Here is a 25,476-nt window from a genome sequence, read left to right on the forward strand (position 1 = left end):
ACCCCTACTCTCCCCCGCCCCTAATTCCACCCCTAAACAGGCCCTCATAAATTATCTCATGAAATGACACTTAAATATTTTATGCAGAATTAAGCAACTTTATCCGTGTCCACCAATGCGGCCTCGCCCGTGTCCACCAATGCGGCCTCGCCCGTGTCCACCAATGCGGCCTCGCCCGTGTCCACCAATGCGGCCTCGCCCGTGTCCACCAATGAGGCCTCGCCCGTGTCCACCAATGAGGCCTCGCCCGTGTCCACCAATGAGGCCTCGCCCGTGTCCACCAATGAGGCCTCGCCCGTGTCCACCAATGAGGCCTCGCCCGTGTCCACCAATGAGGCCTCGCCCGTCTCCACCAATGCGGCCTCGCCCGTCTCCACCAATGCGGCCTCGCCCGTCTCCACCAATGCGGCCTCGCCCGTCTCCACCAATGCGGCCTCGCCCGTCTCCACCAATGCGGCCTCGCCCGTCTCCACCAATGCGGCCTCGCCCGTCTCCACCAATGCGGCCTCGCCCGTCTCCACCAATGCGGCCTCGCCCGTCTCCACCAATGCGGCCTCGCCCGTCTCCACCAATGCGGCCTCGCCCGTCTCCACCAATGCGGCCTCGCCCATACAGCCTCACCCGTGTCCATCATGCTGCCTACCCATGTAAATCATGCAGCTTACCTGTGTCCATCATGCTGCCTACCTGTGTCCATCATGCTGCCTACCTGTGTCCATCATGCTGCCTACCTGTGTCCATCATGCTGCCTACCTGTGTCCATCATGCTGCCTACCTGTGTCCATCATGCAGGGGAGCAGAGGAGAGAAAGAGCATTGCCGGCCAAATGATAAGAGCGCGAGGGACATCACTGAAACAGCTTTGATTTCAATTGCTGTGTTCCCGCCGCTCGGCGTCCCATACAGCCCCGCCCCCTGGCTGGGGAACTTTGATACACGTCACTTGTCCGGGGCTTGGACAGGTGATCTGTCTATCAAATTCCCCTTTTGATTTAAAAAAACGCTTTAATGTAGTTTACCATGTAACCCTCCCTTGGTCTGTCTGGAGGCAGATCCAGCAAACTTTCTCCAGTGTCCAATCATCTGAAAGTAGTGGAATATAACCCATGGTCTATGAATCGATTGCCATGTCCTGTACCGTACAATAAATACAACGTTTGTATTTTTTTTTGGAGTTGCCCTATGTAAGTATGGTGAAAACTTATTTGTGATCAAAGGCTGCTACCCTCTCCCCTCCATTCACCACAGGAAGTCATGTGAGTCATCTGTACCACATGCTGAATATAAATCAGGCCCCTTATCATACCGGCATTGTTCCCATGTCAGCTATATTTCTGTCAATACCGATGAAGTCACTGACTTTGATATATGTTTCTTTATTGCTGTCATATGTAACAATGAAGAAAAGAATCTTGAAAACAAAATTCCACGTTCAGTCATTGTTGACTTGTCACAGTCCTAAGACTTTATCTTTTATTGTGCAGAAGAGGGATTGCGGCAGGTTGCTTTGTTTGGTAATTAGACCGCCAGCTCCATGATTAATGGCAGAAATTTGGCCAAACATGGAATATCTGTGCACATTACCAGAGAATTATTTACCCATAACAATTGTTATTTCTTATACGGTAAGAGTGAGCCACACTGGCTTTCATTAGTAGCTACACCTGGCCAGTCACCGCTATGAGTGAGTAGGTACAGCTGAAACTGTTCTCATGGGTTGGCTTTAGCTGTAATAGACTATTGAGATCAATGGCACAACCATTGGTCCCTCCACACGTGCCAGGGCGCTGGGTTTAATCCTAGACTCCATTATGAATGCTGCTTCTAGACTAATACATCTTACTAACCGATCCGTGACTGCTGCTCCTCTCTGCCAACCCCCAATCGACTCCACCGTATAAAATTCAAAATACTGACCACAACATACAAGGCCATCCACAACATCTCCCCCAGCTACATCACCAACCTAATCTACAGATATCACCCAAATCATCCTCTAAGCTCCTCTAAGACCTCCTGCTCTCTAGCTTCCTTATCACCTCCTCTCATGCTCTCCTCCAGGACTTCTCCAGAGCCTCTCCCATCCTCCCATCCTCTGGAACTCCCTGCCCCAATAGCCGGTCAGTGCTCAGACCATACGCCGCACACTGCATCAAATTGGTCTGCATGGCTGTTGTCCCAGAAGGAAGCCTCTTCGAAAGATGATGCACAAAAAAGACCACAAACAGTTTGCTGAAGACAAGCAGACTAAGGACATGGATTACTGGAACCATGTCCTGTGGTCTGATGAGACCAAGATAAACGTATTTGGTTCAGATGGTGTCAAGTGTGTGTGGCGGCAACCAGGTGAGGAGTACAAAGACAAGTGTGTCTTGCCTACAGTCAAACATGGTGATGGGAATGTCATGGTCTGAGGCTGAATGAGTGCTGCCGGCACTGGGGAGCTACAGATCATTGAGGGAACCATGAATGCCAACATGTACTGTGACATACTGAAGCAGAGCATGACCCCCTCCCTTCGGAAACTGGGTCGCAGGGCAGTATTCCAACACGATAACGACCCCAAACACACCTCCAAGATGACTACTGCCTTGCTAAAGAAGCTGAGGGTAAAGATGATGGACTGGCCAAGCATGTCTCCAGACCTAAACCCTATTGAGCATCTGTTTGGCATCCTCAAATGGAAGGTGGATGAGCGCAAGGTCTCTAACCATCCACCAGCTCAGTGAGGTCGTCATGGAGGAGTAGAAGAGGACTCCAGTGGCAACCTGTGAAGCTCTGGTGAACTCCATGCCCAAGAGGGTTAAGGCAGTGCTGGAAAATAATGGTGGCCTCACAAAATGTTGACACTTTGGGCCCAATTTGGACATTTTCACTTCTTAGGGGTGTACTCACTTTAGTTGCCAGCGGTTTAGACATTAATGGCTGTGTGTTGAGTTATTTTAAGGGGACAAAACTTTTGTGAATCAGTACTGCTTGGACCTTGAAGAAGGGGACACACCCCGAAAGCTCGTCCATGAAAAACGATATGTTAGTGCAAATAAAAAAAAGTATCACGGACAGTACTCAATTTTCTTTGAGGGGACAGAAACTTTCCACAAGCTGTGTAATACGTTATACAAGCTGTACACTCACTACTTTACATTGTAGCAAAGTGTCATTTCTTCAGTGTTGTCACATGAAAAGATATAATAAAATATTTACTAAAATGTGAGGGGTGTACTCACTTTTGTGAGATACTGTAACTATGTAATGTCAATTAGGCTTTAAAAGAAAAACACACCCCTCACTTTGGATCGGCTTTGGAAATATTACTTAAAATTCCTTCTATTTCCAAATACTGTTCCTGCATATCACTTTAGCTCGGGGGCATAAAGTATTATGTCTGGTTCTTTGTTTCCCAAAGATAAACCAAAGTGGTATGCAGAGATCAGCCAGGTACACAGAAGAATGGCATGAGGGTGTACCAAAAAAAACATGGCTGTGAATGCAAAACAAGATGCAAAGTCAGACACACATACTGTACATACATGACAAAAACTGCATTAAAAAAGGGAAGGGAATAATCTGTGAATAGAAGCAACAAGAATTTTAGCCAAGAAAGACTCAAAATGATCTATATAGGAAAATATCAAGTTCTGCAGCTTACACATGCTAATAAAGCATTCATGACAGAGGAACGCCAAGGGACATTAGCAAAAAAGAAAACCACACAAGGGGAAAATCAAATAAACACAATACATAAATATATATGCCTGGACTGTGGGAAGGACAAACAGATTTATATGGGAGCCTGAGTGTCGCACCATAGAAAAAAAATTGTACATAATCTAGAACTTCTTATAGATGAATTCCAGTCATTGCAATATACACTCACTGGCCACTTTATTAGGTACACATGTACAATTGCTTGGTAACACAAATCGCTAATCAGCCAATCACATGGCAGCAACTCAATGCATTTAGGCATCTAGATGTGCTGAAGACGACTTGCTCAAGTTCAAACCGAGCATTAGAATGGGGAAGAAAGGGGATTTAGGTGACTTTGAACGTGGCATGGTTGCTGGTGCCAGATGGGCTGGTCTGAGTACTACAAAAACTGCTGATCTATTGGGGTTTACAGAGAATGGTCCGAAAAAGAGAAAATATCCAGTGAGCGGAAGTTGTGTGGAGGAAATGGCCTTATTGATGTCAGAGATCAGAGGAGAATGGGCAGACTGGTTTGAGATGATAGAAAGGCAACAATAACTCAAATAACTACTCGTTACAACCAAGGTATGTAGAATACCATCTCTGAACACACAACACATCGAACCTTGAAGCAGATGGGCTACAGCAACAGAAGACCACACCGGGTGCCAGTACTGTCAGAACAGGAAACTGAGGCTACAATTCGCACAAGATCACCAAAATTGGACACTAGAAGATTGAAAAAACATTGCCTGGCCTGGATGAGTCTCAATTTCAGTGGCGACATTCAGATGGTAGGGTCAGAACTTGGCATAAACAACATGAAAGCATGGATCCATCCTGCCTGGGAGATTGGCATCATGGATGTGCAGCTAACAAATCTGCAGCAACTGTGTGATGCTATCATGTCACTATGGACCAAAATCTCGGAGGAATGTTTCCAACACCTCGTTGAATTTATGCCATGAAGAATGATGGCAGTTCTGAAGGCAAAAGGGGGTCCAACCTGGTATTAGCAAGATGTACCTAATAAAGTGGCCAGTAAATGTGTGTGTATATATATATATATATATATATATATATATATATATATATATATATATATATATATACACACATATATATATATATATATATAGTGATAAAGTGAATAACATTGATTATCCACGTAAGGACCACCCGCCCACAATGTACAGGCAAAGCGACATACTGTGTTTCCCCGAAAATAAGCCCGGGTCTTATATTAATTTTGGCAACAAAAGACACAGTAGGGCTTATTTTCAGGGTAGGTCTTATCATGTAATGTGTTGTCTTCTCTCCCCCTCTCTGCCTGTCAGGAATCCCCAGTTAAAATGCTTGTAAAAGGCTTGTAATAATAAGACCTACCCCGAAAATAAGACCTAGCGTTATTTTCCAGGAGGGCTGCAATATAAGCCCTACCCAGAAAATGAACGACCAAAAGTGGTGTGTTTCTGTAATATAGTTGTGCCAAATACCTTCGTTATAGCGCAGCTCGGCACTTCCGTGACCCGCTAGAGCTCTCTTCTCCGCCCTGAGCACTGCTGACAGCTGGGAGAAGAAGAGGAGAGCAGCAGGTCAGCTGAGCGCCGAGCAGTGCTGTACCGAAGGCATTTGGCACTATTATATTACAGAAACACACACATTGTACATTATATACTACTATAATAGAGTGGATTATAGGATTTTACAAGCATTTTAAACTAGGGTTCATTTTCTGGGTAGGGCTTATTTTGCAGCCCTCCTGGAAAATAACGCTAGGTCTTATTTTCGGGGTAGGTCTTATTTTTCAGGGAAACACGGTATTAGTAGGTCACTTCCTGCTTCCTGATTTAGGGTGCGCGTATGCAAGCATCCCTCCCCGCCAACACCTGCTGTGATTGTACACAGCAGGAGTCTGTAAGCAGGTCCCGGAGAATGATTCATGGCCAGGACCAGCTGTGTGGCTGTGTCCAATCACTGCCCAGAGCTGTGTCCAATCACTACCCAGAGCCCTGTGTTGACAATCAACAAAGGGCTCAGTACAGGGGGAATGATCTTTCTTTATTGTCTCCCTGCAAAAAGGGATAAGAAAAAAAAGAGATCTTTAGTAAAAAGCAGCGCACATTACAATACGTTAGGCACACATTTAACCCATTGATCTCCCTGGATGTTAACCCCTTCACAGCCAGTGTCATTAGTACAGTGACGATGTATATTATTAGCACTGATTACTGTATTAGTGTCATGGGTGATGTCAGTGGCAGTTAGAACGTTCCTCCAGCGTCAGTTAGTGTCAGATTGCCCGCTGCATTATCGCAGTCCCATTATAAGTCGCTGATCACCGTCGTTAATAGTTTAAAAAAAAAAATCCAGTATATATACACCATGGTTTCTACTGTAGACGCTGTAACTTTCACGCAAATCAATCAATATACACTTATAGTATTTTTTTTTTTTTTTTTTAATCAGACTTAGCAGAATACATTTTGGCCAAAATTTATGAAGAAATGTGTTTTTTTTTTTTTTTTTTTATAAAAAATGTATTAGATATGCTTTATAGCAGAAAGTAAAAAATATATATATTTTTTTTTTCAAAATTGTTGGTATTTTTTTTGTTTATATAGTAAAAAAAAGAAAAAAAACCCAAAGGTGATCTAAAACCATCAAAAGAAAGCTCTATTTGTGTGAAAAAAAATTACACAAATTTCATTTGGGACAGCGTTGCATGACCGCAAATTACCAGTTCAAGTAGCTCAGTACTAAATAGCAAAAAATGGCCTGGTCATGAAGGGGGCAAAACCTTCAGGAGCTGAGGCGGTCATCTGGTGACAACGGCACCTGAAAGTGGGTGGGATATATTAGGCAGCAAGGGAACATGTTGATCCTGAAAAGTTGATGTGTTAAAAGGAGAAAAAAATGGGCAAGCATAAAAATTTGAGCGACTTTGATAAAAGGCCCAAATTGTAATTACTAGCAGACTGGGTTTAGAGCAACTCCAAAACTGCAGCTCTTGTGGGATGTTCCCGGTCAGCAGTGGTCAGGAACGACCAAAAGTGGTCCAAGGAAGGAAAACTGGTGAACTGGTGACAGGGTAATGGGTGGCAAAGCCCCTCACACGGTCATCCAACTCCATCATCAAAATAGGAATATCCGGTAATACACAATGACGTCACGCTGCCACCTCCATGTTTGGAGCTGGCGGACATTTCTGTAAGTGCACTGTGCTATATGTTATGAAGATCGTCTTTGCTGGCATTTGGATGTAGTTTTTTTTACCATTTTATGTGAAGATTTTACTTTTTACATAATATATACACTAGATTTGGTTCCATGTGTGTGGCTCCATGGGGTTAGAACCTCCCAGACAGCACCAAGTAGAGCTTTTGACTGTTCCCAGTGGTGAGAAGTACTACTACCGGATATTCCCAATGTGATGATGGACTTGGATGACCATGTGTGAGGGGCTTTACTGATTCAAACGTGCATTTTGCAGGATTTTCTTTGCCAGCTTAGGAGTCGGCAAGTGCATTTAAATTTGTTGCTCACAAGTGGTGGAGAGGATTCCTAATATAAGGTGAAAGACACTTTTATGATGAAAACCTCAGGACAATTGGACTTTTTATTCTAGTGGACCTTATTTAAACTTATACAGCTTTGGTTTACTTATGTTAGCATCGCTACACTATTGCCGCATACACACGAGCGGACTTCTCGTCGGAATGAACTCCGAAGGACTTTTCCACGGAGTTACACGATCACACCAAAGTCCGATCATTTCGAACGTGATGACCTATGGCAGGACTAGACAAGGAAGTTCAATAGCCAGTAGCCAATAGCTGCCCTTGCGTCCTTTTTGGTCCGCCGGACAAGCATACAGACGAGCGGTTTGTTTGATAGGAATTGAGTCTGTCGGAAAGATTTGAAACATGTTCTATTTATAGGTCCGTCGGAATTTTTGACAGAGAAGGTCGATGAAGCCCACACACGATCGGAATGTCCGACGGAATTGTTCCGTCTGACCTTTTCTGCCGGAAAGTCCGCTCGTGTGTACATGGCATTAGTCTATTACTGATTTAGTACACAACTGTTGATTGTAGAATGTGTGTTTTTTTTGTCATATCTTTGCGGATACCTAACTAAAAGCAAGGATTCCCCAGGCAACCTTCATCAGTAAGGATGAGCTCCGGCGTGTTCGCACAGCCCACGTGCAGAGCCCGCCAGGAAGTTGGCGCTGCGCTAATCACAGACAGTGAGACATTTCCCGATCTCTGCAGCCGCACATCAGGACAATGTCTCACTGCCTGTGATTAGCGCAGTGCAGTGCTGACTTCCTGGCGGGCTCTGCACATGGGCTGTGCGAACACACCGGAGCTCATCCTTACTCATCAGTATTAACCACTTCAGCTCCGGAAGGTTTACCCCCTTAATGACCCGGCCATTTTTTGCAATACGGCACTGCGTTAGTTTAACTGACAATTGCGCGGTCGTGTGACGCTGTACCCAAATAAAATTGATGCCTTTTTTCCCCCACAAATAGAGCTTTCTTTTGGTGGTATTTGATCACCTCTGCAGTTTTTATTTTTTGCGCTATAAACAAAAAAAGACCAACAATTTTGAAAAAAAAAAAAAAATCTATATTTTTTCATTTCTGCTGTAAAACACATCCAATAAGAAAATGTAAAAAAATCTAATTTCTTCATCATTTGAGGCCAATATGTATTCTGCTGCATATTTTTGGTAAAAAAAATCCCAATAAGCGTATATTGAATGGTTTGCGCAAAAGATATAGCGTCTACAAACTATAGGATATTTTTATGACATTTTTATTTATTTATACTAATAATGGTGGTGATCAGCGACTTATAGCGGGTCTGTGACATTGCGGCGGACAAATCTGAGACTTTTTTTGGGGACCAGTGACACCAATACAGTGATCAGTGCTAAAAAATATGCACTGTCACTGTACTAATGACACTGGCAGGAAAGGGATTAACATCAGGGGCAATCAAAGGGTTAAATGTGTCCTTAGGGAGTGGTTGCTAACTGTGTGGGGGAGATGCTTTAGTTGTGGGAATACAGAGATCTGTGTTCCTGCTTAGCAGAAACACAGGATCTCTATCTTCCCTACAAACAGAAAGGTAATCTGCCACGTTTACATAGGCAGACCTCTGTTCTGCCTCTCTCGGGCACGATCAGCAGGTCCAGGCAGACATCAGGTCTGTCAGACCCGCTGATTGCCTCCCACTGTGTCCAATCACAGCGGGAGCAGGTCGCCGGTGGCACACATGCGTGCCCCTGACCCGGAGGTGCAGAATCACGTACCTGTTTGTGATTCTGCACACAGGAGCCGCCACCCTGCAGTAAATGCACGTGGGGTGTTCGGCAAGGGGTTAAATAACAAACATGCCTACACTTACCTGCTCTGTGCAATGGTTTTGCACAGAGCAGCCCCGATCCTCTTCTTCTGGGGTCCCCCGCTGGCGCTCCAGGCCCCCTCTTATTCATCAGGTGCACCATAGGGGCACCCGTGCGGGCTTGCTCCTGAGTCCCACTGCTGTGTCCGTTGACACAGACAGTGGGACTCGGCCCTGCCACCTGTGTCACAACTTTTAATTGACAGCAACAGGAGCCAATGGCTTGTGCTGCTATCAATCTGTCCAATGAGGAGAGAGACAGCGGCTGGAGCCGCTGCTCTTGTGCGCATCGCTGGATCCTTTTTTATTTTATGAATATTCATTTGCTGTAATCTATATCCCGACATGTGAGGTACTGCACTCTCCCAGGACGTGATACCTCATTTGATCCTCCATATTTTTCTGTATAAAATCTTTTTTTTTAATCAATAAAGCCAGGGCATCTGTCATTGTCTAACATGTTCAGTAATAGCAGCCAATGTATTTTTTTGAGCACAGGTTTCCTTTAAACAAGTTCTCATTCTACACATTTTACAGTTTTGAATTATGTCACATGCTGCAGATAACATCCTGATGTACTCTCGGCTTCAATAGGAAAAGAAAATGCGGCTCCAAGTGAGTGATGGAACCAGGTAGGCTGGGGACTGGAGTCCTCCAAGGGGTGCTAACCTCGGCCCGCCGGCCGTGCAATTTGGATAAAAGAAATAGATGGCTGCACACCGAGGTAGTGATGAATCTCTTTATTGTAAAATCTGTAACATGAATAACACCACAGCACCTGCACAATAAAGAGATTCATCACTACCTCGGTGTACTCTAGGCTTCCCTATCTTGTCTGCAGATCAGATCTGCTGCTAAAGGATTTGCGTACTGTAGTACAGGCATGGGCGTCATAGAACAGAACATGTAAACCACACTGAGGACACCACAAGTCTCACTCTGCTGCACTACGTCCAAAACTTCTCCTGTGACTACACAGGAAACCAAGGTGTGGTTGTTGTACATCACTGTGAATCTAGATAATCTAATACAACAATAACATAAGCACTTAACAAACAACAAATTATTGATACTTATCTATAAGCTGTATGATGCCTCCATTCACCATAAAACTGAAAATTTGCATTGGGCTCGATTAAATTCCTAAACAATTTTTGATAAAACAAGTGCAAGGTGGCCATGCATTGCAGAGCCAGGACATGAAACAGAAAATACGTGATATGGTGTTGACCCCAGCTGCCCCACATTTCATTTATAACAGGATGAGGCATTTTGTACTTTTATAAAAGTCATTGGGTTGTACTTTAACCACTTGCTGTTCGGGGCAATTTTTTTTCATTTTTCATGTTAAAAAAAATAATTTTTTTTGCCAGAAAATTACTTTGAACCCCCCACACAGTATATATTTTCTGAAAGCAGAGGCCTGAATACACAAAGTACATTACACATGCGGTCTTCAGGTGTTTGGCTTTAACTTGTGTAATCTGTCCACTAGACAAGTCATCAGAGGACAATGTTCTAGCAGTCTGAAAAAGTGTAATTCATTTATATTCATAAATTTCTTGAGGGATATTGTTGATAAATATTTCTGTCCCAAGTAAAGGAGCCTTTCCAACCCAGTCTGCAAAAAGGCCACCATATTCCCTCTGACCAATAAATTATACAATATTAATATTACACCTTTGCATCCACTCCAGAAGGGAAGCTTCATTGTCCTTATTCAGAGAAGTAATCCAAGCCTTGCTCTCAGCGTTCATCATGTAGCTGTCCATCTGCAAGACTCATCCACCTTACCAACCATTCAGTGTCCTCCACCCATCTCTGCCAATCCCTCCACTGGCTTCCACTCACCCAACGAATACAATTCAAAGTACCAACAATAAGGCATCCATAACTCTGCCCCCAGCTACATCACTAACCTAGTCCCAAAATACCAACCAAGCCACTCTCTTCGGTCCTCCCAAGACCTCCTGTGCTCTAGCTGCCTTGTCACCTCCTCCCATGCTCACCTCCAGGATTTCTCCAGAGCTTCTCCCATCCTTTGGAACTCCCTACCCCAATCTGTCCGACTGTCTCCTAATCTATCTATCTTTAGAGGATCCCTGAAAACCTCTCTCTTTAAAGAAGCCTATCCTGCTTCTAACTAATACATGGTTTTACTTTCTCCATCAGCTCATCCCCCACAGCTATTACCTTTTGTATCAATTGAACCTTCATTTTTAGATTGTAAGCTCTAATGAACAGGGCCCTCTGATTCCTCTTGTAACAAATTGTAATGTAACTTCATTTTGTTAAGCGCTGCGCAAACTGTTGGTACTATATAAATCGTGTATAATAATACAAATTTAAGAATGATCTGCTCTCTCAATGTGATAAGAGGCTTAATTAGATCTCTTTACCATACTCTGACTGGCAGAAGCAGACAAAATCCCTGGTCTCCTCCATGGGCCATAATCAGTGGATAGGAGGCAAGCCCCTAGTCCCCTCCAAAAGCCTCTGTCCCAATTTGGTCTCTAACACAGGTTTCCAGCAGGACCATTAGACTGGCTTATGCTGAACATACAGCGGTACACATGTAACAAAAGTCAGCCAGTTCCGGCTGAACTGCCTGATCTTCGCTACGTATGTACCGGGCTTTACCCTACTTATCTGAACAGAAACAGTATAATTAGAATAATGGCCCTCTCTCCTCTTCTTCATCAAGTAAATCAGTGGTCTTCAAGCTGTAGCCCACCAGCCAGATGCTGTCATTTGCTTGCCTTTATCTGGCCTATGGCATGCTACTACTCCCACTGATATGCTAGTACTCCCACTGATAAGAGGCACTATTTCTCCTACTGACACAAACGATGAGGCACCATTCTCTTCACCAACACCAATGATGGTGCTAAATTCCTCCCACTGATATAAATGATGAAACACGATTTCTCCCGCAGACACCAAAGACGGGGCACTATAGCTCACAATGACACCAATGATGAGGCACTGCTCCTTCCCCTGAGAACCAATGAGGAGGCACTGCTCCTTCATCTGACACCAATGAGGAGGCACTGCTCCTTCCTCTGACACCAATGAGGAGGCACTGCTCCTTCCCCTGACATCAATGAGGAGGCACTGCTCCTTCCCCTGACACCAATGAGGAGGCACTGCTCCTTCCCCTGAGACCAATGATGAGGCACTGCTCCTTCCCCTGACATCAATGAGGAGGCACTGCTCCTTCCCCTGACACCAATGATGAGGCACTGCTCCTTCCCCTGATACCAATGATGAGGCACTGCTCCTTCCCCTGATACCAATGATGAGGCACTGCTCCTTCCCCTGACACCAATGAGGAGGCACTGCTCCTTCCCCTGAGACCAATGATGAGGCACTGCTCCTTCCCCTGACATCAATGAGGAGGCACTGCTCCTTCCCCTGACACCAATGATGAGGCACTGCTCCTTCCCCTGATACCAATGATGAGGCACTGCTCCTTCCCCTGACACCAATGATGAGGCACTGCTCCTTCCCCTGACATCAATGAGGAGGCACTGCTCCTTCCCCTGACACCAATGAGTAGGCTTTGCTCCTTACCCTGACACCAATGATGAGGCACTGCTCCTTCCCCTGACATCAATGAGGAGGCACTGCTCCTTCCCCTGACACCAATGATGAGGCACTGCTCCTTCCCCTGATACCAATGATGAGGCACTGCTCCTTCCCCTGACACCAATGAGGAGGCACTGCTCCTTCCCCTGAGACCAATGATGAGGCACTGCTCCTTCCCCTGACATCAATGAGGAGGCACTGCTCCTTCCCCTGACACCAATGAGTAGGCTTTGCTCCTTACCCTGACACCAATGATGAGGCACTGCTCCTTCCCCTGACATCAATGAGGAGGCACTGCTCCTTCCCCTGACACCAATGATGAGGCACTGCTCCTTCCCCTGATACCAATGATGAGGCACTGCTCCTTCCCCTGAGACCAATGATGAGGCACTGCTCCTTTCCCTGACACCAATGATGAGGCACTGCTCCTTCCTCTGACACCAATGAGGAGGCACTGCTCCTTTCCCTGACACCAATGAGGAGGCACTGCTCCTTCCTCTGACACCAATGAGGAGGCACTGCTCCTTCCCCTGACATCAATGAGGAGGCACTGCTCCTTCCCCTGACACCAATGAGGAGGCACTGCTCCTTCCCCTGACATCAATGAGGAGGCACTGCTCCTTCCCCTGACACCAATGATGAGGCACTGCTCCTTCCCCTGACACCAATGAGTAGGCTTTGCTCCTTACCCTGACACCAATGATGAGGCACTGCTCCTTCCCCTGACACCAATGATGAGGCACTGCTCCTTCCCCTGACACCAATGATGAGGCACTGCTCCTTCCCCTGACACCAATGAGGAGGCACTGCTCCTTCCCCTGACACCAATGAGGAGGCACTGCTCCTTCCCCTGACACCAATGATGAGGCACTGCTCCTTCCCCTGACACCAATGAGGAGGCACTGCTCCTTCCCCTGACACCAATGAGGAGGCACTGCTCCTTCCCCTGACACCAATGAGTAGGCTTTGCTCCTTACCCTGACACCAATGATGAGGCACTGCTCCTTCCCCTGACACCAATGATGAGGCACTGCTCCTTCCCCTGACACCAATGATGAGGCACTGCTCCTTCCCCTGACACCAATGATGAGGCATTGCTCCTTCCCCTGACACCAATGAGGAGGCACTGCTCCTTCCCCTGACACCAATGAGGAGGCACTGCTCCTTCCCCTGACACCAATGATGAGGCACTGCTCCTTCCCCTGACACCAATGATGAGGCATTGCTCCTTCCCCTGACACCAATGAGGAGGCACTGCTCCTTCCCCTGACACCAATGATGAGGCACTGCTCCTTCCCCTGACACCAATGAGGAGGCACTGCTCCTTCCCCTGATACCAATGATGAGGCACTGCTCCTTCCCCTGACACCAATGAGGAGGCACTGCTCCTTCCCCTGAGACCAATGATGAGGCACTGCTCCTTCCCCTGACATCAATGAGGAGGCACTGCTCCTTCCCCTGACACCAATGAGTAGGCTTTGCTCCTTACCCTGACACCAATGATGAGGCACTGCTCCTTCCCCTGACATCAATGAGGAGGCACTGCTCCTTCCCCTGACACCAATGATGAGGCACTGCTCCTTCCCCTGACACCAATGAGGAGGCACTGCTCCTTCCCCTGAGACCAATGATGAGGCACTGCTCCTTTCCCTGACACCAATGATGAGGCACTGCTCCTTCCTCTGACACCAATGAGGAGGCACTGCTCCTTCCCCTGAGACCAATGATGAGGCACTGCTCCTTTCCCTGACACCAATGATGAGGCACTGCTCCTTCCTCTGACACCAATGAGGAGGCACTGCTCCTTCCTCTGACACCAATGAGGAGGCACTGCTCCTTCCCCTGACATCAATGAGGAGGCACTGCTCCTTCCCCTGACACCAATGAGGAGGCACTGCTCCTTCCCCTGACATCAATGAGGAGGCACTGCTCCTTCCCCTGACACCAATGATGAGGCACTGCTCCTTCCCCTGACACCAATGAGTAGGCTTTGCTCCTTACCCTGACACCAATGATGAGGCACTGCTCCTTCCCCTGACACCAATGATGAGGCACTGCTCCTTCCCCTGACACCAATGAGGAGGCACTGCTCCTTCCCCTGACACCAATGAGGAGGCACTGCTCCTTCCCCTGACACCAATGAGGAGGCACTGCTCCTTCCCCTGACACCAATGATGAGGCACTGCTCCTTCCCCTGACACCAATGAGGAGGCACTGCTCCTTCCCCTGACACCAATGAGGAGGCACTGCTCCTTCCCCTGACACCAATGAGTAGGCTTTGCTCCTTACCCTGACACCAATGATGAGGCACTGCTCCTTCCCCTGACACCAATGATGAGGCACTGCTCCTTCCCCTGACACCAATGATGAGGCACTGCTCCTTCCCCTGACACCAATGATGAGGCATTGCTCCTTCCCCTGACACCAATGAGGAGGCACTGCTCCTTCCCCTGACACCAATGATGAGGCACTGCTCCTTCCCCTGACACCAATGAGGAGGCACTGTTCCTTCCCCTGACACCAACAATTTAGCAAGCACAGGAGAGCTGGCAATACATTGCTCAAATTTCATCTGATTCCTGTGAATTGGCTAAAATTTGAGCCCTGGATGGTCCTGCTGACAACACCAGCTTGTCAAACTTTGACTCAAAAGAGTTGGGCAGAAAATAAGTTGGAGGCACAGTAACTACAGCCAATCAGATCCCTTCACTGTTCGGGCATTCTGACAGCTGTAGGTGGGATCTGGCAGTGGGAGACTCCTCCATCCACAATGTTAGGAGGGAATCTATTGAAAACGTTACAGCCAGCTTAAAGGGTAACTCCACTCTCATGGGAAAAAAAAAAAAAGAAAATAAAGAAAAAATAATATAGTGTATACAAATGTGACATAAGTCACACTGTAATTGTCTGGTATTAGAAATTACCTTTCCTTTTTTAATCTGCAGCTCTGTGTCTGTAAAATTAAATATGGCCAACTGGAGGTGTTCTGTACACAGAATGTACACAGAACGCCTCCCAGAAACATCATTTCCTGCTTGTGTGATTGGCTCACTGATTTTCCCAGAAGTCTGCACTAAGATACAAGTCAGATTTCAGGCCTCCTCTGCAACAAAAATGTAATTTTTGTAAGATACTTCCAATGGGAAATCATGTCTAAAGGGATGCAGACACAGCAGCTTTCCTCATTAGAGCCCTGCAGGTGCACAGCTGATTGATAATTAGGAAACCACTCCCAATTGACTCACTTTCCCACATGGATACAGAAAAACACAGAGGGATCTCTTCAGAATAACAAAAGGTAGGAATCTGCAACAAAGTTTGTTAAAATCCTTGTAATGTACATAGATCACCCAGAGGGGAATGTTGTTTTCTCAACAAAGGTGGAGTTATGCTTTAAGTTATTGGCTCATAAGCTATCTGGCAAGATTACCAGGGAAATATGTTTACATGCACAAGGACAAACTATGGTGTTTGATTGCATTTGGGTGTGAACGGGGTCTTCAGTGGGAGAAAGCTCTATTTGTGGGGAAAAAAAGGACGTCAATTTTGTTTGGATAGAACGTCCCACGACCGCGCAATTGTCAGTTAAAGCGACGTAGTGCTGTATCGCAAAAATGGCCTGGTCATTAAGGGGGCAAATCCTTCCAGAGCTGAAGTGGTTAATTTTTTTTTTTTTTTTTTTATCATAATATATTTTTTGTAATACTGTTTAATTATTATTATTCTTTTCATTTGGCTCTATTGCTATCACAAGGGGGCTAACAAACCCACTATGTGATAACATAGGCAGGTGATAGGTCCTCACATCAGGGGGTCTCTATTAGACCTCCCATATCACCCGTTCCCTCCACTGCTGCTATTCAAGCACGGATCATGCTTAATTAGCTGCTTCCCTGGCTAAAGTAGCCAAAGTACGACAGCCCTGAACCCAGAAGCGGCGTAATACACATTGCTTCTAGGTTCATTAGGCGCATAGGAGATCGGGGAATGGATGTCCCCTGAACTCCTCTCACAAATAAGTGCATTTAACGCAGTCCTAGGCTCCCCGGAGAAACGGGAGAGCCAGGGAAACACATCAGACAGCTGCAGCAAAAGGGGGAGATTGGTGTAACCGTCAAGGCTTATTCACACAAGCTTTACACTCTGAAGAGCTATCTGTGTCCGGCTCGCTCTTCATAGAGCATTTGAGTTGCATTGCATCCACAACTCCTGCTTTAACCCCCTGAAGTCTGACTAGCACGCTGCAATTGGGTGCATTGCATGTGGTTGCGGCAGGTTGTAGAGCAGCCCCGTCCAAGCAAAGCATCTCGGCCGCGTATACACCGCCAACCATTGCCTCTTCAGCTAAAGAGGTAGCGGTAAAAAGTCAGCTAAACTGCTGGATTTTACTGCCCCACAACTGCTAGTGTGAATGAGCCAGAGTTTAAACTCCTTGAATATCAGCACATTTATTATTATTATTATTATTATTCAGGATTTATAAACGAACCTGAGTAGAGAATGGGGTTAAAAATGAAATTTCTGCAAATACTTTGTAAAAAAAAAACAACAAAGTAAAAAAAAAGAAAAAAAAAAAAAAAAAAAAGAATTAAAGCAGGAGTTTAACCACTTTTGCGGCCCCTGGAGTTTTTACTCCAAGTGCTGATGCCTAAATGGCCGTACCATACAAATTTTTTTTTTTTTTTTTTGCTGGCCTTGACCTACACACTGCGCTCACATACCATGAATCCCGCCTTTTCCGAGATAATTGCTGATGGTAGTCAGGATGTCGATAAACGCCGCTCTGGTTACCAAACACGGATTTTGCCTGAAACATCAAAAGAGAGGAAAGTTAAACACTAAGAGCCATTTATTTAAACACAGGGATGCTGTATGTTTTATATAACGATGACAGAAATTGTATGTTTTATATAACGGCGGCAGAACCTAATCTGTAACTGAATCAGATTGCCATCCCCTGTGGCCATGAGATAAATATTCTGGAACACACAATGATTGGTCCTGTGTTCCCCGGCAAATGTATTTCTCCGCTGTAATTCAATCTAGGCCGTGCGCATATGATTCTGATCAGCACACGAGCTGCAAAGCTAAACCAGCGATTGAAAATCACATTATATCAATAACGAGAAGTGCTCAGGGCTGCTATGTTGTCATTAAAAAAGACTGAAATACACATTTTATAGATCTTGGAGTTTATTTCAATGTTATTTTGTTCATAAAAGGCCTATGGGTATAACTGGCGGCAGACGGGAGGTTGTCCAGGCCACTTGGGGCAGCATCATTTAGACACTACAGAAGTAAAGGTGGAGTCCGCTCCAAACTGTTCTTTTTCAGTTAATTTGAAAGGCTGATGCTTGATCTTTTCTGCTGCTCCTGTTTCTGAGATGCTGTCACCATCTTTGAATGGGAAAAGAGCATTGTGACTCAGTTGCATAAAAGCAGCACAACTTGGCTACATGTTATTTATTTATTTCAGGTACTTATATAGCGCCGTCAATTTACGCAGCGCTTTACATATACATTGTACATTCACATCAGTCCCTACCCTCAAGGAGCTTACAATCTAAGGTCCCTAACTCACATTCATACATACTAGGGACAATTTAGACAGGATTCAATTAGCCTACCAGCATGTCTTTGGAATGTGGGAGGAAACCAGAGTACCCGGAGGAAACCCACGCAGGCACAGGGAGAACATGCAAACTCCAGGCAGGTAGTGTCGTGGTTGGGATTCAAACCAGCGACCCTTCTTACTGCTAGGCGAAAGTGCTATCCACTACACCACCGTGCCTGTGAGATTAACTTAAAGCGGGGTTCCCATTAAAAAAAAAAATAAAATAAATTAAAAGTCAGCAGCTACAAATACTGCAGCTGCTGACTTTTAATCGGACATTTACCTGTCCCAGGGTCCAGCGATGCGGGGGATCGAAGCCCCGCTCATCCCCCCCCTCCGCTCGGCAGGACCGGCATTTAAACTGTGGGCGCCCGGCTGTGGCTTCACAGCCGGGCACCCACTGCGCATGCGCGAGCCACGCGCCGTTACTGGGCCCGCAATCATCTGGGACCGGTCACGTGTCCCAGATGATTGCAAGAGGGAGGATGGAGAGGCGATCTCCCTTCCTGCGCCGAGGGAAGTGACATCAGGAGCCCAGGCACCGAAGGAGGCAGACTACGAGGGACCCCCTAGCAACAGGCATTTAGAGGTGAGTAAAAAAAAAAAATTCTCCAAATGTTTTTTTTTTTATTTTTTTAAGCACTTTACTAATTTTTTTTTGTTTTGGTGGGGTGGAACTCCACTTTAAAGTGTTACTAAACCCAGCACCCTGCATTTACTATATCTGGTCTCCCACAGTACAGAGAACATGCAAATGCAATTATTTTAGTAAATATAAATGGCTAAATATCTTTTCTCATCAGCAGTATATAGCAGTCTTGTGACTTCTATCAGTGTCTGGTTAAAGCTTGTAGGAGTTTTCATTCTCCTCTGACTGTCCTATGAGGCTGCTGGACCCCTGACCCTCTGTCTGGATAGTGCTGATTGGCCCTGTGCTGATCACATGCACTCTCCAAAGAAACAAAAGAAAAACTGTCTAGCAATGCACACAAAACTGAGCATGTGCAGAGTGACTCCAAAGGCTCTGTACTATCAGCAAATGGACTGGGGACAGTGGAAGAAGAGGGTGATCAGAGAAGACAGGATCAAACAGCCTTTTTACACAATGCAGAGGATTAAAGTGGTTGTAAACCCATTAAAAAACAAACAAACGAACACCTGCAAGACAACGGCATAATGAGCTAGTATGCGTTGCATACTAGCTCATTATGTAATACTCACCTGAGATCGAAGCCCTCGCTGCGGTGCCTGTACACAGCACTAGCCGGTGACATCACTCCCGGGGGTTACTTATGGGTATCGCGGCTCCGACGCTGTGATTGGCCAGAGCCGCAATGACGTCACTCCCGTGCACGCGCGCAGTAACGGCACATTCACTGAAGTAACGGCACATACGTGCCGTTGCTTCAGTTTGTGTCAGTACGCATGTGCCGATGACATCGGCACATGCAAATACAGGGGATATCTCCTAAACCATTCAGGTTTAGGAAATATCCTGGGTAGCTACAGGTAAGCCTTGTTATAGGCTTACCTGTAGGGAAAAGTGGTCTGTAAGTGTTCACAACCACTTTAAAGGATATCTAAAGGTTCATTTAAAAACAAAAAAAAACAAACATGTTATACTTACCTCCTCTGTGTAGTTGGTTTTGCACAGAGTGACCCTGATCCTCCTCCTCTGGGGTCCCTCAGCGGCGCTTCTGGCTCCTCCTCTTCTTGACTTCCCCGCTGAAGAGCCGCTCTCCCTCAGGGCACATGTGCGGGTGCGCTCACGTCTTCTGCTGCTGCGACTATAGACACAGACCGCAGGACTCGGCCAGCTCCCACGTCATTGAATTTGATTGACAGCAGCGGGAGCCAGTGGCTGTGCTGCTATCAATCTATCCAATCACGACCCGAGACACTGGCTGGAGCTGGTGTGCTCGTCCCCGTCGCTGGAAAGACCAGGTTCAGCTAAGTAAAAGGGGGCTCTGGTGGGCTGCTGCATCACAGGAGGTTTTGCATCCTAATGCATGTAATGCATTAAGGTGAAAAACTTTGAGGATTTACAACCCCTTTAACCCCTTGGGATCCACAGTGAGTATAACAAGCATGCTTTACCGCATATACAGACTGATTTTACTGTTGTGGGTTTAGTAACACTTTAAGTTAAACCATGTCTTGTCTTTAGAACCAACTTGGTTCGAATTCCTGCTACACTGGCTGAAATTCAAAGGCCCTGTCAACACCACTCAACTTGATGTATGTTGATTTAAAAACCAACTGAGCCATGTGGAAAACTGTCAGCCAAACAGTGACTGCATTCTATCAGATGCAATCACTGTACAGGTAGTCAGGCAGCTGGGGGGGAGGGGGGGGGGTTGTGGCTATCTGAATACAATAGCCAGCAGTGCAGACTCTTCCATACATACAGTTTAACATGGATGAGGAATCAGCTGATTTCTCTTGTTCAGCTTGCAGCTTTACATGTATAGCAAGCCCCAGTATTAGATTGAGATCTAAAAGTTGATGCCTGCCAAACTTCTTGACCTAATGCTGAAAACATAATATATAATCTCCCAGCTCCTGAGTGTGCATATAAAACATTAACATTATATAAGTACCTGAAATAAATAAATAAATAAATACATTAATTAATTACAGAACCCCATACGTCAAGGGTAGGCAACCTCAAAGAGGTGGAGATCTACCTGTACAACATGGGAGAAGTTAAAAATCACTGGGCACAGTGTCGCCTCCTCACCCCTGATTTAAACGACTAATTGCTGTACCACCCCGACACAATCGCATGCATTGCACGGCAATCATGGGTCTAAATCAGGTGGTGAAGAGGCAACATATCACCTCCTCACCGCCTGTCAAATACACTCAGATCAATTTTCAGAGGAGCAGCAGTGCCTGCTGCACTTGTGAATGAGCCCCTAATTGCATTCCGGAAGTGGCACTATTAGGGCTCATAACACGTAAAGTTAGGTGGTGGTAAATCCCTGCGGTTGAGTCGCAGTTCAGTGTGAAAGCAGCCCTATACTATTATGCCCAGTGTATTGCTTCACACTGACCTGAAGATTTCTTCTTTCCTGCTGCTGGCACCACTCTGGAGACCACTAGCCAGGATAAGGGGGTGAGTGCAGTTGGTATCCCTCCGCATGGGACGGGAGTCAACACTACAGGGGGCAGCGGCTTATGCGGCTCTTGCTCCCTACTACAGCTCCAACTTTACAAGTAGTCCCTTCTGCATTGCACTTCGTTTGATGTTCTGGGATGGCGGGTCAGCAAGCCTAGACCGCGAGCTACCAGTCACCTGGCCGCAATCTACTGGTAGTGTGGCCTCTCTACACTACGCACAACTCTGAGAGTCCACCTTGGAAGGCTAAATAGCGGATTGGTTTCCGCGGGCAAAACTGACCCTTTCTTTCCCCTTAGATACCTTTATATGAAGTCTACTGCACAAGAGGGAAAGCCGTTATTTTCCAGTGTTTTCTTAGTGTAGGAGCACCATTTATCCTGTAAAGTGTCTTTCAGTGGATGCTGCCAGTGCAATTAATAACCCCAATAATTCACATTAAAGAAAAGTGCCTGGTGTTTATTTGCAGTTCTGAGTGAGAAGACCAGAAGAGCGGAATGGGAGAGAAGACTGAACCAGACACAGGCTTTGAACAGTTACAACATCAAAAAGGTGATCCAACAGTAATAATCTGCTGTGCCAATGATTACAAATGAAACAAGACGTATATTTCCTTGCCTGGGACAGAACATATTGCAAATGCGAGGTGGAGGCTGAGAGGTCTTGAAAAACACATCCCAGTTACTGGTCTCTACAGAGGTCCACAGAGCTTCTGTGTAATATGTACAGGTCACTCCCGTACTCCCTGGTCTGCAGGAATCATGGAGGAAGTGATAATATTTTAAGTGTTTAATATAGAGAACATATTAACATAATACATAATAACGGTTTCATCACGCATTACATGGCTCACTGTTGTGACCATCAGGAAACCTACACTGACAAATGACATGCAACCATTGCTGCAGAGCAGGAAGAAAGAAGCTCCTACAAAAAGGGTGAGGGAGATCGGCAGTACTGAGATGTTAAAAAAATATACACTATATTACCAAAATTGGGACGCCTGCTTTTACACGCACATGAACGTTAATGGCATCCTAGTCTTAGTCCGTAGGGTTCAATATTGAGTTGCATGATTTCTGCAGATCAGGGAGTACGGGAGTGACCTGTACATATCACAAAGAAGCTCTGTGGACTTCTGTAGAAACCAGTAACTGGGATGTGTTTTTCAAGACCTCTCAGCCTCCACCTCGCATTTTTAATATGTTCTGTCCCAGGCAAGGAAATATATGCTGTAACAGCTTCAACTCCTCTGGGAAGGCTGTCCACAAGGTTTAGGAGTGTATCTATGGGAATGTTTTACCATTCTTCCAGAAGTACATTTGTGAGGTCAGGCACTGATGTGGACAAGAAGGCCTGGCTCGCAGTCTCCGCTCTAATTCATCCCAAAGGTGTTTTATGGGGTTGAGGTCAGGACTCTATGCAGGCCAGTCAAGTTCCTCCACCCCAAACTTTATGGACCTTGCTTTGTACACTGGTGTGCAGTCATGTTGGAACAGGAAGGGGCCATCCCCAAACTGTTCCCACAAAGTTGGGAGCATGAAATGTCTTGGTATGCTGCCGCCTTTGGAGTTCCCTTCATTGGAATTAAGGGGCCAAGCCCAACCCCTGAAAACAAACCACACACCATAATTCCCCCTCCACCAAATGATTTGGACCAGTGCACAAAGCAGCGTCCATAAAGACATGGATGAGCGAGTTTGGGATGGAGGAACTTGACTGGGCTGCACAGAGTCCTGACCTCAATCCAATAGAATACCTTTGGGATGAATTAGCATGGCGACTACAAGCCATGCCTTCTCATCCAACATTAGTGCCTGACCTCACAAATGGGCTTTTGGAAGAATGGTAAAACATTCCCATAGACATGCTCCTAAACAGCCTTCCCAGAAGAGTTGAAGCTGTTATAGCTGCAAAGGGTGGGCCAACTCATTATTGAACCCTAAGGATAAAACTGGGATGCTATTAAAGTTCATGTGCATGTAAAGGCAGGTGTCCCAATACTTTTGTCAATATAGTGTAGGTAGCACCCTCCTAGATAGGTGTTAGGATTAGATAGATAGATTTAGTGTTGGCCGGCATCTTCTTTCCATCTGCGGATGGCGGTCACCTTGGAATTGATGGCTCAGATGTAGATGGGTCTCTATATTGGGCTGTTGGCAAATACTGCTGTGGATGTTATACTGCATCACTTGAATTAGGAGCTGTGAGCATTGTGTGTACCAGGCTCTTTTTATGATATTGATGCAGTTGCATCCACATTATATGGATGAGGATTTCAAGGTAATATACCATTGGTGTTCACCCCATGAGGAATTCAGACATCAATATTATACGTCTCTCAGCCATCCTTCTGGTTGACCCTCATTCGCATAGACGCCTCTCTTCCCCAGTGTGCTGGGGGGGGGGGATTGGGAGGGGAGCGGGAGGAGGATTTCTGGCCTGGTGTGCCCCTGGACCCGCTTATTGAGTGGTTTCCCTTTGCTACACATGATCATTGGTAAAACTTTTTCATGTTGCTGTCTGGGTCCTGAAAAAGCCACGTGTTTGGGAAAACGTTGACCATACAGACGTTTATTTTTTACCATGTACACTGTATGTTGATGATCATGTGAACACTCTATGTATGTTTTTATCGTGTTTGGGATTACATGTTGGTACCCCATGGTGTAAGGGGTTACCACGTTCAGTTTTATGTAATTATATTTCATCCTTGTACAATAAAAATGACTTATGATATTCCTGTCTCCATCATGTTGCCGCTATAGTCCGCCATTGTAGGTACTGAAAACTTTGTTTCCAGATATTTCCTTATTGTTTTTCACAAATTCTTGATATTTCAACTGTGTACATGGCTGTTTACTTGGCGCCCAGCTTTGAAAACACCCATGCATCAAGCTATGAAAAAAAATGGGAGCAACATTTATTATTTTATTATTTTATAAAAACATAATGAAAATACATTGATTGGTATAATGGGCGTGAAAATAGTAAGCATTCTTTACTCAGGGTCCAGGCCGGGCCCTTCCAAGGTCAAGAGCTTTATAGTAATTTCTACTACATTGTATAAGCCCCATGGTTTTCAACACTGATGCCTACAAAAAAAACATTATTACCCCAAAGCTTCACACACCTGGGTAAGAAAATAAACCTTTGAGTAATCTATCATTGGCTGCTAAACCTAGACTGGACCAACAACCAGGATCAATGCATCTGTGTGAGTCAGTCAAAGGTGACAGCTTATATACACACACCTTGTATTACACACACATCCCAATGAGATAATATCACTTTCTCCCAGCCTGCAGAACAGGGAGTGCTGACCTATATGTGCATATTAAACAGAAGCTCTGTAACCCCTGCATAGGCCTGTAACATGTACTATGGTTGTCAAGACTTCAGTCTGTTAAAGTGAGAAATAAGCTAGGTGTAGGCAATGCAAAGGGCCAGATATTCCACTTTGCACTCCGTATCCCTCCTAAATAACGGCAGTGCATTTCCTGACATTTGTCTGTGCCTTCAGCCTCAAAGCTGTACATCTGCAAGGTGAGAGCTGCATTTGACTGCTAGTCTCAGGAGATCTAGAGTAGGATGTGATGTCACTATTGTGATATTCAATGTTCCCCTTGCTGGAAAGGAACCTGTACCTTAGGACCTGCACTGCATGGTTATCCCTGCCTCTGCTTTACTGAATTGGCGCATCTGTGTTTTTGCACCTTTCCTGCGGTTTGTTAAATTTCACCCCCACAAGTCATAAGACCAGTCATTAAGGTGACAGTTCTAATATGAAAAACCAAAGCGCTGTCTCTAACATGATAACTGCCTCCAGAGACACAGTGTGGAACAAGACATGGTCGATTTAAGGGTATATTCTCACCACACCTCATGTGTTAACGCATACCCACTGCATTTTTTAAACATGTTGTACTGTGTTGATGTGTGTTTTACATGCACTTACATTTTCTTTTTTTTTAATATACTTTATTTAAAGCATTGTATGTTATATTGTTAAAAAAACCAACAAAGAAAAATTCTATTGCAGGGGCGCAC

At 45.6% G+C, this 25,476-nt stretch overlaps 1 protein-coding gene across 5 annotated transcripts in view; it reads right to left on the reverse strand.

Annotated features, from left to right (window-relative positions):
* Nucleotides 1-25,476, reverse strand: part of THADA (THADA armadillo repeat containing) — a 904,047-nt gene that overhangs the window by 245,172 nt on the left and 633,399 nt on the right. For all 5 annotated transcript variants that reach the window (XR_012244018.1, XM_073628459.1, XM_073628460.1 and 2 more), the window contains exon 31: nucleotides 17,413-17,498. Coding sequence is in view for 4 of the 5 variants with exons in the window: in XM_073628459.1 (XP_073484560.1) it covers nucleotides 17,413-17,498 (86 nt within the window). In the remaining variant the exon portion in view is untranslated. The remainder of the gene's footprint in view (nucleotides 1-17,412; nucleotides 17,499-25,476) is intronic.

The sequence above is a fragment of the Aquarana catesbeiana genome, linkage group LG04 (assembly GCF_042186555.1).
Source record: "Aquarana catesbeiana isolate 2022-GZ linkage group LG04, ASM4218655v1, whole genome shotgun sequence".
Classification (NCBI taxonomy): Eukaryota; Metazoa; Chordata; class Amphibia; order Anura; family Ranidae; genus Aquarana; species Aquarana catesbeiana.